The sequence below is a fragment of the Balaenoptera physalus genome (genome assembly GCF_965194825.1).
Source record: "Balaenoptera physalus genome assembly, chromosome: 19".
NCBI classification, from domain to species: domain Eukaryota; kingdom Metazoa; phylum Chordata; class Mammalia; order Artiodactyla; family Balaenopteridae; genus Balaenoptera; species Balaenoptera physalus.
Window position 1 is genome coordinate 8,648,868 of NC_138900.1, and position 13,370 is coordinate 8,662,237.

Consider the following 13,370-nt stretch of genomic DNA (forward strand, 5'->3'; position numbering starts at 1 on the left):
AGAGACACAGACACAGAGACAGAGAAAAAAAGAGAGAAAGAAATGGAGAGAGAGAGACTTGAAGACCTAGAGAAAAGTGGGAAGCAGGGAGATGGAGAGAGAGAGAGACGGAGACGGGTGGAAAGGAGGAGGAAAGGGGGGAGAGAGAGAGAGACAGGGACCTGGGGCGGCCGGGAGGGGGAGAGGCGGAGAAGACCCGAGCGCGGTGGGAGGAGAGCGCGCGACGTGGAGAGAGGAAGGCAGGCGGGGTGGGGATCGAGGCAGACCAGACGCTGCGAGACTCCGATACAAAAACCCGCCCCCGAGAGCGGCCGCAGCCCCCGGGAGGGGGGAGGGCGAGGGGAGGGGAGGGGGCTCCGGACGCTCCCGCCCCGCCCCGCCCCGCCAGCGGCCGAGCCGCCGGCGGACAGTGGGTTAAGCATCTCCGCTGTGGAACTTCCGGATGTGACCACAGAGAGAGGGAGAGACCGGGAGAGGGGGAGAAGGGGAGAGAGGGAGAGACGGAGCCGCCAGCATCCCTCCGGCCCGCCAACGCCGGGGCCCCGCACCGCGCGGGGAGCCGCCGCCCGCCGCCCGCCCCCCGGGCCGGGCCCCCTCGCGCCCCCCTCTCCCCCGCCTCTCGGTCTGTGGATCGCAGGCTGGTTCCATCCTCCCAGGACCCGGGGGAGGGACAGGGGGCCCCGGGGAGGGGGCCTCGGGCGGCCCTCCCCCGCCTTCTCGCCCCTGCCCTCGCTGGCAGGAGCCCCTAGCTGTGACCCCCGCGGGGGCAGGAGGCTGGGGGTCCATGCTCGGAGCCTCCGCTCGGCCCGGCGCCTGCCGCTGACGGCGGTGGGGGTGGGGGGGCCGGGCACCCAGCCTCCTGCCCCACCCCCTGGCGTCGGCACCGCGGGCCATCTGGGGCCGCTGCCCCTGGCTGCGCCCTCCCCGCCGGCCAGGCCCTGGAGGGACCCGGGAGCTGCCGCCGGCATCAGCCCATGGCCCGGAGGGTAGGTCTGAGGGCGGACGATCCTGTGCCCCGGCCGGTGGTCGCATCCCCCATCCTTCTATCTCCTCCCTGGGGAGCTCTGGCCCCCATCAGCCCATCCCGCTCTCTCCACCATCTCTTTCTCTGCCTCCCCTCTTCCTAACCCCGGGTCTCCCCTCTGCCTGCCCCTCAGTCTCCCCTCTCTGCCCCTGGTCTCCCCTCCACCTCAGGCCCTTTATCCTACCCCCACCCCTCTTCTTTTTCATCCCTCCCCCATCCTTCTCCCTGGTCTACTTTTGTTCCAAGTCCTCCAGAGGGTTAGGCGTGGGGACAGTGCTGGGAGAGGTGGGTCTCACCAGGCAGGGCCAAGGGATTCTCTTTCGCTGTCCTGGGGATGGAGAGACAGGCAAAGAGGTGAGTAGGCACCTTTGGGGGTGGAGGGGGGCAGGAATACCACAGGATTCGAGGACATCCTAAGATGTGCGATGAACAGTGGGGGGCAGATGGATTCAACTTCAGTGCTCAGGAGAAGTTAGGAGAAAAGGAAAGACACACACACACACACTCAGAGCCCTCCGCGCACACACCCGCATGGCAGGAACACTGGTGCTCCCCCCTCCCCAGTCCCTTTGCCTCTTTGAACCTCAGTTTCTTCATCTCTGAGGAAAGGATTGGACGTGGGTGACTTAAAGGTCCCCTGGCTTCCCCGGTGCGTGTGCTTCTGTGATGACAGGACACAGAAATCTCACGCGTGATTTCTCTTTGGGGCTATTGGCACAAGTGCGTTTGTGTGGTTGAGCCGGGTTATACTTTGGTTCAACAAGTGTTTATTGAATGTGCGCCAGGCACTGTGCTAAATGTCTCATGCATTGATTCATTCACTCACTCATTCATTCCTGCGCCTGGCTTTTGGCTGTGTGTGTGTGTATGTGTGTGCGTGTGTGGTGGGTTCACATGGGGAGTGGAGTGTGACAAGTTAAGATGCACTCAGACGTGCATATTCATCTGTGAAATGAAATTGAGCGGGGGAGACTGTATGTGTACATTTGTGTACAAACAATGCACTGCTTTGATGGGCAGTGCCCACGAGCGAGAATCAATTTCTCTCCCGGCTCCTCTCTCTCCCCTCCTCTCTCTCCCCTTCTCTGTCTCTCTGTCTCTGTCTCTGTCTCTCTCTCTCTGCCCCCTGTCTCCCTTTGCCTGTTTCTCCTGTATCTTCTCTCTGTGTGTGTCCCTCTCCCTTTCTGCTCTTCCCTCTGACTCTACATCTCTCTTTATCTCTTGTTTCTTTCTCCACCTTTTTTGTCTCTCCCACCATTTCTCTCCCTCCCTCTCTCTCTCTCCCTCTAATCTCTCCTTCCCTCTGTCTTTCTCTTGCATCTCCCTCCCAGTCTCTCTCTTCTCTCACATCTCTCTCCCTCTCTCTGAATCTCTCTCCCCCCAACTCTCTGTGAGAAGCTGGCAGTTACCGGCCAGCCAATCCCTGACCCCCCAACCCTGACCCTCAGATCCAAGACCTGGGTCAGTCTCTCTCCCCTGGACCCTCCTGCCCACACGCTGGGAATCTCTGACGGGACATTTTTCACAGTCCACGGGTCCAAGGGAAGGCTTGAGGACAGGGCCTTCAGTCCCACCCAGACAGCTCCATGGGACATTGGGGGCCTAAGGGAGCACGGCTGGGACACTTGGGGACAGTAGGGCAGGTGACTGGGGCAAGGAGGGGGCATTTCCTGGGTGCGAGGGTAGGGAGGTTTCTTGTTGGTGCTGACACCTCCCTGGGGCTCTTCCCCTCTCACCTCCCCCCACCCAGTACGATGAGCTGCCCCACTACCCCGGCATCGTGGACAGCACTGCAGCCCTGGCTGGCTTCTTGGAGGCAGTGCCCTCGGCACCGAGAGCCCCCGGGCCCTACGGCCCCCACCGGCCTCCCCAGCCCCCGCCCCTGGGCTTGGATAGTGATGGCCTGAGGAGGGAGAAGGATGAGATCTACGGGTGAGTGGGGACAAGGCTGAGGGCTCCATGGGGTCTCGGGATGCGCCCCCGCCCTGTTTCTTTGTCTCTCTGGATATGTTTCTCTTCTCTGACTCTGTCTCACTCTGTTTCTGTCTCTCCACCTCTTCCCTCTGGGTCTCCTCTCCACCTCCTGGTTGCGCCATACTTCCCAGCCCCCCTGCCCTCCCCTCATGAACTCTCACCTCTCCTGCTTCCCCCAGACACCCACTCTTCCCGCTGCTGGCCCTGGTCTTTGAGAAATGTGAACTGGCCACGTGTTCTCCCCGTGATGGGGCTGGGACTGGGCTGGGCACACCCCCAGGCAGTGACGTTTGCTCCTCCGATTCCTTCAACGAGGACATTGCAGCCTTTGCCAAGCAGGTGGGCACCCACCATCCACTGTGTGCCAGCAGAACCAGTGAAGTGGGGTGGGCAGGAGACAGGATGTGCCCTCCCTGGCCTCTCTCTTTCTCTCAGGTCCGCTCCGAGAGGCCTCTCTTCTCCTCCAACCCGGAGCTGGACAATCTGGTGAGACCTGGGCCCTCCCCAACTCCTCCTCCTCCAAGGGGGTCTCCTGTTCCACCCTACATAGCCCTGGGATTGGTTGTGGGAGCAAAGAGGAGACTGCCTGGCCCACGTCCTCAAATAGTGATAACTGTTGCCCATTTGCAATGCAGTGTAGCCTAGAGTTTGAGAACAGGGACCCAATGGCCTGAGTTCGAATCCCAGCTCTACACTTACTAGTTCTAAGAACCAGGGCAAGTAGTTCCATCTCCCTGGGCCCCGTTTTCCTCATCTGTGAAGTGTAGCTAGTAATAATTTCTATCTTGTAGGGCTGTTGTGAGTGTATAATGAGTTAAAGAGAGTCAAGCATGTAGCACAATGCCTGGCACTGAATGGGGACTCATTAAGTGTTCGCTGTTCTATCAGTCAGAACAGGGCTCACACCAAAATGAATAAAAGCAATTAGCTGTAAAGGAGAGAGGAGAGGAGAGAGAAGAGAGGGAAAGGGAAGAGAAGGAGGAGAGGGAGAGAGAGGGAGAGAGAGGGAGAAATACCACGGCTTGTCCCTTCCTTTTGCGGTCCAGCTCCCACCAGAGCTTCCTATTGGCTGAACCCTTTTGGCAAAGGACTCTGGGAAATGTAGTTTTCAGGTGAAGGGTGGGAAACGGATCCAAGGGCAAGCCGGCAAAGGATGTGGTGTTATTATTAGAGCATACCTTAGCTCACTCCTCTTGTGATGGGTCCTCTTCTGTCTCTTGCACCTCTTGCTTCTCTTTCTTTGTCTCTGATCTCAATCTCACACTCCCTTGTTCCTTAATTCTGGGTCTCCATCTCTGTTCTCTATTTCTCTCTGCCCCTGTCATTTTGTCTTTGTCTCTCTTTGCACTCTTTTTCTCTTTGTCATCCAATGCACTTTTTGTTTCTCTCTCTTCTTCTTCCTCCTCCTCCCTTCTTCTTCTTCTTCTTCTTCTTCTTCTTCTTCTTCTTCTTCTTCTTCTTCTTCTTCTTCTTCTTCTTCTTCTTCTTCTTCTTCTTCTTCTTCTTCTTCCTCTTCCTCTTCCTCTTCCTCTTCCTCTTCCTCTTCCTCTTCCTCTTCCTCTTCTTCTTCTTCCTCTTCTTCCTCTTCCTCCTCTTCCTCCTCTTCCTCCTCTTCCTCCTCTTCTTTCTTCTCCTTCTCCTTCTCCTTCTCCTTCTCCTTCTTCTTCTTCCTCTTCTTCTCCTCCTCCTCCTCCTTCTTCTCTTTTTACACCTCCTCCTCTTCCTTCTTCTCTGTCTCGCTCCCTCGCTCCCTCTCTCCCTCCCCTCTTGTGTCTCTGTTTTCAGATGATACAGGCCATTCAAGTGCTCCGCTTCCACCTGCTGGAGCTGGAGAAGGTGAGTGCTTGTCACTTCCCCTCATGCCCTCACTTGCCCCCCATCCCTTGCCTTCTTGCCCCCTCAACCCCTCCTTCAGGCTCTCTCCCCACCAGAGTTGCAGCAGAAGGCCACCCCCATCCCTATACACCCCAGCCCTGGCCCCCGGGTGGCCCCCCCAGTACCCCGGTGCCCCCTCAGGTCCACGACCTGTGCGACAACTTCTGTCACCGCTACATCACCTGCCTCAAGGGAAAGATGCCCATCGACCTGGTCATCGAGGATCGGGACGGCGGCTGCAGGGAGGATCTCGACGACTACCCGGCCTCCTGCCCGAGCCTCCCAGATCAGGTGGGCCCCAGGATGGGGCAACAGGCATTGCCCTGAAACCAAAGGCATGCCCAGAGAGCTGGGTTCCAGCATCAGGGCGCACACAACACACCACACAACGTCAGACAGCCACCGTCAGACATGGCCTGACCACGGGACATGCACCAACTATGCAACAGCTACACAGACTGCAATACAGCTGGATGACAGCACACATATACACCCCAACAGCTGCAGATACCACACATAGACTTGGCTACACCCACATAGGTTCACAAACAGCCACAAAACCCATTACACTCACAGTCAGGTGACATCATACGCCACATACTTAAGCACTCACAGCCCAGCGGCATAATAGCGTCATAGATCACACAGCCTGATTTAGACACTGCCGTTCTAGCGTGTGTGTGTGTGTGTGTGTGTGTGCAGTACACACACCTCAACAACATAACAGCCACCCAGCTGGAGATGGAGCCAAATGGCCCCAGATCCTGTGACATAAACTCAGCTACACCCACACTTAGACCCAGAGCAACCACAGTGCCTGCACACACACACACACACACACACACACACACACACACACGCTACCCTAACCTCTTTTTCTTTTTTATAAATTTATTTCTTTATTTTTGGCTACATTGGGTCTTCGTTGCCGCACGCAGGCTTTCTCTAGTTGTGGCGAGTGGGGGCTACTCTTCCTTGCAGTGCACGGGCTTCTCATTGCAGTGGCTTCTCTTGTTGCGGAGCACAGGATCTAGGTGCGTGGGCTTCAGTAGTTGTGGCACACGGGCTCAGTAGTTGTGGCTCACGGGCTCTAGAACTCAGGCTCAGTAGTTGTGGCACACGGGCTTAGTTGCTCCATGGTAGGTGGGATCTTCCCAGCCCAGGGCTCGAACCCGTGTCCCCTGCATTGGCAGGCAGATTCTTAACCACTGCGCCACCAGGGAAGTCCTACCCTAACCTCTTAACAATTGGACTACTGTAGGTGTGGGCACACACCTTGCCACTCAGTGGCCACGTGGCCCCAGATTCATTCAGTCTCAGACACAATCAGACTATAGTTTCATAGACTTAGGCACCCAGGCAACAATCACATAACAGCCGTGTGGATCCCAGTGAGGCCCATACCCACAAGGCGGTCACACTATCAACACAGCAGTTATACAGCATGACACCCACACCCAAATACAGACACGTGGCCGTACCACAACTACGCAGACGCGAGCATGCGCACACAGCAGTCACAGGTGAGCCTCAAGGACCCTCTGCCCCACGACCCATATTATGCACCTGCTCAGTGGCACACCATGTGCGTGTGCTGATCAGTTACAACCCCCTTGGAGGCAGAGCCATATTCTATATCTTCACACAGCTGCCAACACATGCCTATGGCCATCACCCCCCACCAGAGAATCACGGAGCTGCCTGCCCACTCATGCAGGACTCAGGATAACCACACACTGTCTCCCAAATAGGACACCAACCCCTAGAACTACAGCCACAAGCTTAGAAAAATAAATGTAGCCTTGCATTCGTCAGATACAGCCACCTGGCCAGTTGAGAGAGTGACATAATCATGCTCAAATACGGCTGCGTGTCTTAGCTCTGCCCATGTGACACCTCCTCTCCAGGGACAACCTTGCCTTGTCGGGCACGGACGTAGGCACATTCACACTTACATGCTGCATGACAGTCTCAGGACAGCTTCAGGTACACTGACATGGACGCTTATCCGATCGGATCCAGTGCCAGAAGGGCGGGGTGACAATTCCAACGATGCTCAAAAGCCTTCAGACCTAATGATTCTGTCGTTTGCACACAACCCATCCCCAATGCCCTCAAACTCTAAATTCCACACAGATATTCTGAGCCCGGAGAAAACTTCTCTAAGGTGCCGGGTCCCAGGCTGAGCCCTGGCAGGACACAATTGATGCATCCACACTGGGTCATTTGCAGGGGTGGGGGACTAATTACAAAGCAGAGGGCAGGGTCTAGGACATTCAACAGGGGCAGGGGTGTACCCCAGGGCTCAGCAACAGCAGGCGGCTGTTGCCATCCCCACTTCCACCCAATCTGCCTCCCAACAACTGAAGAACCTTAAACCAAATGACAAAGAAATGATGCATCTATACAGGTGGGTGGGCCTCCTGGGACACAGAACTGGGGTGGGGGGGTGAATTCAACACATTGTCAAGTTCCTCAACGTGTGTAGGAGTTTGGATAAAGAAAATACAACCCCCGACTCCCTGATCTGCAGTTTGGAGACCCCCAAATCTCTGAAAACTAGAAGTTGGTGTTTTTTTCCCTGTAAGTTTAGTGCAAACTCATTGGGCAGCAAAATCTGACCTGAACTAATGAGAGGCTATTTATAGCCTTTATTTATTCCACTTAGTTAAATATTCATCCATTCTGCTGCAGAAATGTTAATGAGTTTGATGACGAGGTTATGCCCCGGACCCTGTGGAGGTGTTAGGGAATACATGGCGTGTGCACTGATTTACTGCCTAAAGATGTGAAAAGTTTTGAATTTTGAAAGAGCGCTGGCTTCCAGGGATTTCTGATAAGGTGCCAGAGATCTGTACAAGCTCATCTTTCCTGAGTGATTGCTGTGTGCCTTTACGTAAGTTAACTCACTGAAGCCTTACCACACTCTGTGAGGGCGGTGGGGATGGCTATTGTCCTCCATTTTTCCAGTTGAGGAAACTGAGGCACAGAGAGGTGAAGTGACTTGCCCAAGGTCACACAGAGCCAGGAAAGAGGCAGACACAGTCTTCACACTCAGGACTCCTAGCTCCAGAGCCCGTGGTCTTAGTCGCCGTAGTATATTATACCCCAAGCCTTGGCACTGACTTCCAACTCCTATTTTCCAGAATACTACGTGGATTAGAGACCATGAAGACAGCGGGTCTGTACATTTGGGGACCCCGGGTCCATCCAGCGGGGGCCTGGCCTCCCAGAGTGGTGACAACTCCAGTGACCAAGGTGAGAAGCTTGAGAGGTGGAGGGGAAAGGTGGGAGTCAGTCTGAGGATTGAAGTTAGACAGCAGGTAGGACTTCCAGAGGGGCAAGGATGACTGGGGTGTGGAGTGGTGCCTTGGGGGAGGGTTCTGGGTCCCTCTGGTCCCCCCACCTTTCCCGTCCACAGCACAGCGTGCCTCTCCCTGCTCAGGAGATGGGCTAGACACAAACGTGGCCTCTCCCAGTTCTGGGGGAGAGGACGAGGAGCTGGACCAGGAGCCGCGGCAGAACAAGAAGAGAGGCATCTTCCCCAAGGTGGCCACCAACATCATGAGAGCCTGGTTGTTCCAGCACCTCTCGGTGAGAGCCCTGGGGCCCTGGTGCGGGGTGGGCAGAGAGAGAGATGGGGAAGGATGGCTTCACAGAAACTGAGGCCCGGAGAGAGACCCAGAGGTGGGAGACTGAGGCAGCAGGGAAATATTGAGGGAGAATCTCAAGCAGATGGGGATTGACAAGCGCACACGTCCATGAGCACTACCTGTGTGCCAGGTGCCACTAAGGGCTCTTGACTCATTCAGTCCTCTCCCCCACCCCCGACCCTCCCATCCAGTCACCCACCCATCAGTCATCCACCATCCAGCCAAACATACCCCGTGAGGACAGGGATGTTATTAGCTCCATTTCGCAGATGAGGAGACTGAGGCCCAGAGGTCTCACAGCCAGAAGTGGGTTCAAATGCAGGCAGTTTGGCCTTAATCACCAAACCACTCTGCCTCAAGGAGACAGGAGGACAGACAAGGAGAGGCCGAAACAAAGATAGAGATGGGGAGTTATGGAGAGCATTGAGTCAGAGCAAGAGAGACACAGGGGGAGACTGAGTCACACTGGGGGAGAGACAGACAGACAGATAGACACAGAGAAAGACAGAGATTGGGATGGGGAGAGACATGCACAAGGACCTAACAGACTCAGCGAGGGCTGGTGCTGGGCTTTGCCTCGTTTCTCCAGGGCGGTGGAGTTCCCCCAGTACCCCCCTCCCCCAGCTCCACCTCCCTGATGAGAACTGGCCAACTAGCCTCTAATTGCTGGAAGAGGTGGGGGGACACCCACCGGTGTAATTGCCCGAAGCTTGGCTCTGCCTCCCTCCATTGGGCCCCGGGGAGCACGGAGAAGCTCAGACACGCCGCCGTCTCTCCCGGCCTTGCCTCAGCCTGGGCTCACCAACTCCCTGGGAGCTGGGCAGGCCAGGCCTTGGGGATCAGAGGGCAGCCAGGCAAGCAGGGTGACTCTTGCTGGTGGCCACAGCACCCGTACCCCTCAGAAGAGCAGAAGAAGCAGCTGTCGCAGGACACGGGGCTCACCATCCTGCAAGTCAACAACTGGTGAGAGACGCGGGAGGCCGGGGCGGTCCGTGCGCCAGCCCGGGGTGGGAGGCCGGGCGCTGTCCGCGGTGCTGAAGGAGGCCCCAAAGCCCCTCGGAGCCTCTGTTCTTCCTGCCTCTGCTTTGCCGCCCCTGTACCCGTCCTCTCTTGCCTGCTCTCTCTCTGTTCCTGTGTATCCATTTCTGCCTCTCTTCTGCTCCCTCTTTGCACCCTCCTCCGTTTCCATGACCCCCTCCCAGGTTCATTAACGCCCGGAGACGCATCGTGCAACCAATGATCGATCAATCCAACCGCACAGGTACAGGGAGAAGGTGGGAAGAGAGGGCCTATAGTTCCTGGGGGAATATCAAAGCCTGAACCAGGCATCCTGGGGCTCAGCCTGCACCCGTCAACTCCCCTAGCAGGGCAGGGTGCAGCCTTCAGCCCAGAGGGCCAGCCCATGGCGGGCTACACGGAGACTCAGCCGCAAGTGACTGTCAGGCCCCCAGGTAAGCCCCGCCCCCTAACTAAGCCACACCCCCAGCACTCCAGGCCCCTCCTCCAAACAATGTGCCCCACCTTCTGGGATTAAGTTCTTGAAAAATACCTTGCTTCATTTGCTTGAGAGGAGAGTCGAAGATGCAAATGCAGATTTCCTGGTCCCCACCTTTCCTCCCATAGTTTGCTTCTTCCAGGCTTCAACCACCCATTGGAAAGCTCCACTTTTCCTTAAAGGACCAACACCCTCTTAAAGGATGACTCAGTTTGTCCTGATAGAGGAGTCCCCTGGGGAAGGAAGGGGAAGTGGGGCATATGGGGGTGTCTGGTGAAGACCACTAACACTCCTCTTTTGTCTTCCAGGATCAATGGGGATGAGTTTGAACTTAGATGGAGAGTGGCATTATTTATAGAGGCTGGAGTCAGAAGAAATGTGAGTGTCCTAGGTCTAGGGGCACTGGGTTGGAGATTGTGCTATTCTCAACCCTTCGTAAGACCTCCAGACTCCCAACAGTGAGCCCACACAGAGCAGGGTCAACCTGCGTCCCTGAACTGAGGGTTCTCCAATTCATCCATCCATCCATCAATTCACCCATACATACATTTATCCATCCATCAGTCATCCACCAACCCACCATCCATCCAAACATACATTCACCCACTCATTCATTCATCCATCCACCCACCTAGCCACTCATCCGCCCACCTCTAAACTGATCCACCCACCCACACATCCACCCACTTATTCATGCATTCATCCACCTACCTACCTACCTACCTGCCTACCCATGGATCCATCCATGTGTGTATCCACCACCCTTCATCCATCAGAAGATACATCTACCCACTCATTCACCCACCTCCACATTGATCCACCCACCCACATGTCCACCCACTTGTCAACTTACCCATGCATTCACCCACCTACCTACCCACCCATTCATCCACCCATCCACATATTACATACATTTCCAAACATATATTGACATGCCTCAGGTAGGGTCCAGCTCTTGAGAAGATTCTGGGCTCATGAGGAAGTGGACATCAGAAACCAATGGCAATCTAGTCCAACAGTTCAAACAATAAAGCACAGCTATCATCAGCTATCTCTGAGATATCAGGGAAGACTTTGTAGAAGAAGTGGCTTCTGGGTAGGGCATTGAAGGATGAATAGGAGACCACTGGGCAGAAGGTTGGGGGCAAGGTAGCAGGGTGCATTCTTTTACTCTCCCAGGTCTTAAGTCTAGAGTATCTTCTCAGTCTTTACAATAACCCCAAAAGAGAGAAGCTATTATTATTTTCATTTTACAGATAAGAAAACTGAGGCTCGGAGAGAAGAGTTCACTTGTGCAGGTTCACTCAGCTTAGAAAAGCAGAGGGAACAGCATGTGCAAACGCCCAGGGTTGAGAGGCTGCCTGGAGTTTCTAAAGCACAGATCAGATCTTGACTCTCCTTGGATTAAAACCCTTTTGTGGCTCCCTAGTGCCCATTGGATGAGGTCCAAACTCCTTGGTTTGGCATCTATTCATTCATTCATTCCATACACATTCCCTGAGCAACTGTGTGCCCAGCCCTGTGCTGGGTGGTGATGGGGACACAGCAGTGACCATGACAGCCCAGCCCTGTGCCCATGAGACTCACAATCCAGTGGGGGAGACAGATCTGTCCCCAGACAGTAATGACCTACAGTGGGCAGGGCTGGGAGGAGGGAACCCAGGAACTGGAAGAACCCAGAGGGGACATTGGGCCCTGGCTGGGGGGGTTCAGGGAGGACTTCCTGGAGGAGGGCACTTTGGAGCTGAGACCAGGAGAATAAGAGGAGTGAGACAGGAGAGGAAGGAACAGTATATGCAAAGGCTATGAGACAGTCCCTCACTACACACACATGTACATACAAAGGGACTGGGCTGGGCTGAGGCGGGTGAGTAATGAACTCAGGGCCCACAGAAAGGCTGGGAGATGAGAGTGGAGACCTGTGAGGGCTTAGGCTTGGAGAGCACTGGAGGCCTGAGCCTGGGAGGAGAGGTTTGTTCAGTGCCCGGCAGGTCCATGGGGGGGGTCTCAGCTCTGCCCTGACCAATTGCAGACAGGTGAGCCCTGGTCCAGAGTCAGGGGACCTCTGGGACCAGGAGTGATGGAGGGAGCTTCTTATCCTGCTCCCCAAGCAAGGTGCCTTTTCTCCCTCCACTTCTCTCTCCACTCTTTTCTGTCTCTCCCCAACCCCTGCCTTTTCCTCTTTGTCTCTCCCTTTATATCTGTCTCTCTCATTCTTTCTCTTTCCACATTTCCATCTCTATCCCAATGTCTCTTCTCTGTCCTGCTCTGTCTCTCTCGCCTTATCTTTTTTTTTTTAATAATTTATTTTTTTTTGGCTGCGTTGGGTCTTTGTTGCTGCACGCGGACTTTCTCTAGTTGCAGCGAGCGGGGTCTACTCTTCGTTGCGGTGCGCGGGCTTCTCATTGTGGTGGCTTCTCATTGCAGAGCACAGGCTCTAGGTGCGCGGGCTTCAGTCGTTGTGGCACGCGGGCTTAGTAGTTGTGGCTCACAGGCTTAGTAATTGTGGCTCACAGGCTCTAGAACGCAGGCTTAGTAGTTGTGGCTCACGGGCTTAGTTGCTCCTCGGTATGTGGGATCTTCCCAGACTAGGGCTCGAACCCATGTCTCCTGCATTGGCAGGCGGATTCTTAACCACTGCGCCACCAGGGAAGTCCTCCTTATCTTTATCTCTTTCTTTGTCTTGACTGTCTCCTTGTCCTTTTTTCATCTCTGTCTGTCTCTTTCCCTCCATTTCTGTTCTGATTCTCTGCCTCTCTCTCTGTGTCCCTCTCACTGTGGGGCTGGTGGGGATAGCACAGAAGGCCTGATGTAGGTCCAGACCCCCTCCCCATCTCCTGACTTGGCCTCTCCTCTCCTCTCCACAGACCCCCACCTCTGGACTGTGGCTGCTAGGCTCATACCTGCTTCTGGTCGACGCCTGGCCCTCTGGCTTCAGCACCCCACCTCCTACGGCCCCCCCAACTCAATGCCTACCTCCCTGGGGCCCTGCCGGGACATGAGGGGCCTGAGCACCCACTCGAGGGTCTCTCAAGGACAAAGACAAGGCCTCCAGGCCCTGTGCCCCACTTCTGCCCTCACCTCTGCCTGGAACCCGAGCTGAGATCCTGGCCCTGGGTGTTCAGAAGATGGCGGCTGGGTACCCCCCCCACCCCTAGGACAGAGAAGGGATTGGGGGTGGGCTGGGGCCATCAGGGAAGGAGGGTCACCCAGATCCGACATTTAGAGAGGTTCCCTTCATCCTCCCAGCCCACCCTCTTTCCCCCTCCCCCACCTCCCTCTTGTGTTGTCTTCTACCTTTTTTTTTTAAGCATAAAGTCTTAAAAACAAAAGGCCACCAATCTGAGTT

At 55.6% G+C, this 13,370-nt stretch overlaps 1 protein-coding gene across 8 annotated transcripts; it reads left to right on the forward strand.

The window, feature by feature from the left end:
• The first annotated feature begins 477 nt into the window (after nucleotides 1-477).
• On the forward strand, nucleotides 478-13,025 carry MEIS3 (Meis homeobox 3). 8 transcript variants are annotated; one of them, XM_082438390.1, is made up of 14 exons: nucleotides 478-986; nucleotides 1,271-1,378; nucleotides 2,775-2,956; nucleotides 3,178-3,337; nucleotides 3,434-3,484; nucleotides 4,784-4,834; nucleotides 5,015-5,164; nucleotides 8,020-8,131; nucleotides 8,295-8,467; nucleotides 9,413-9,489; nucleotides 9,729-9,787; nucleotides 9,894-9,977; nucleotides 10,330-10,399; nucleotides 12,889-13,025. In XM_082438390.1, the coding sequence occupies exons 1-13, from the start codon at nucleotides 975-977 to the stop codon at nucleotides 10,377-10,379; spliced, it is 1,269 nt and encodes a 422-aa protein (XP_082294516.1). In that variant the 5' UTR covers nucleotides 478-974; the 3' UTR covers nucleotides 10,380-10,399; nucleotides 12,889-13,025. The 8 variants fall into 8 exon arrangements, with proteins under 8 accessions (XP_082294516.1, XP_082294515.1, XP_082294519.1 ...); XM_082438389.1 differs by having other exon boundaries at nucleotides 479-986; nucleotides 9,891-9,977; XM_082438393.1 differs by having other exon boundaries at nucleotides 479-986; nucleotides 5,066-5,164; nucleotides 9,891-9,977.
• Nucleotides 13,026-13,370: the final 345 nt, after the last annotated feature.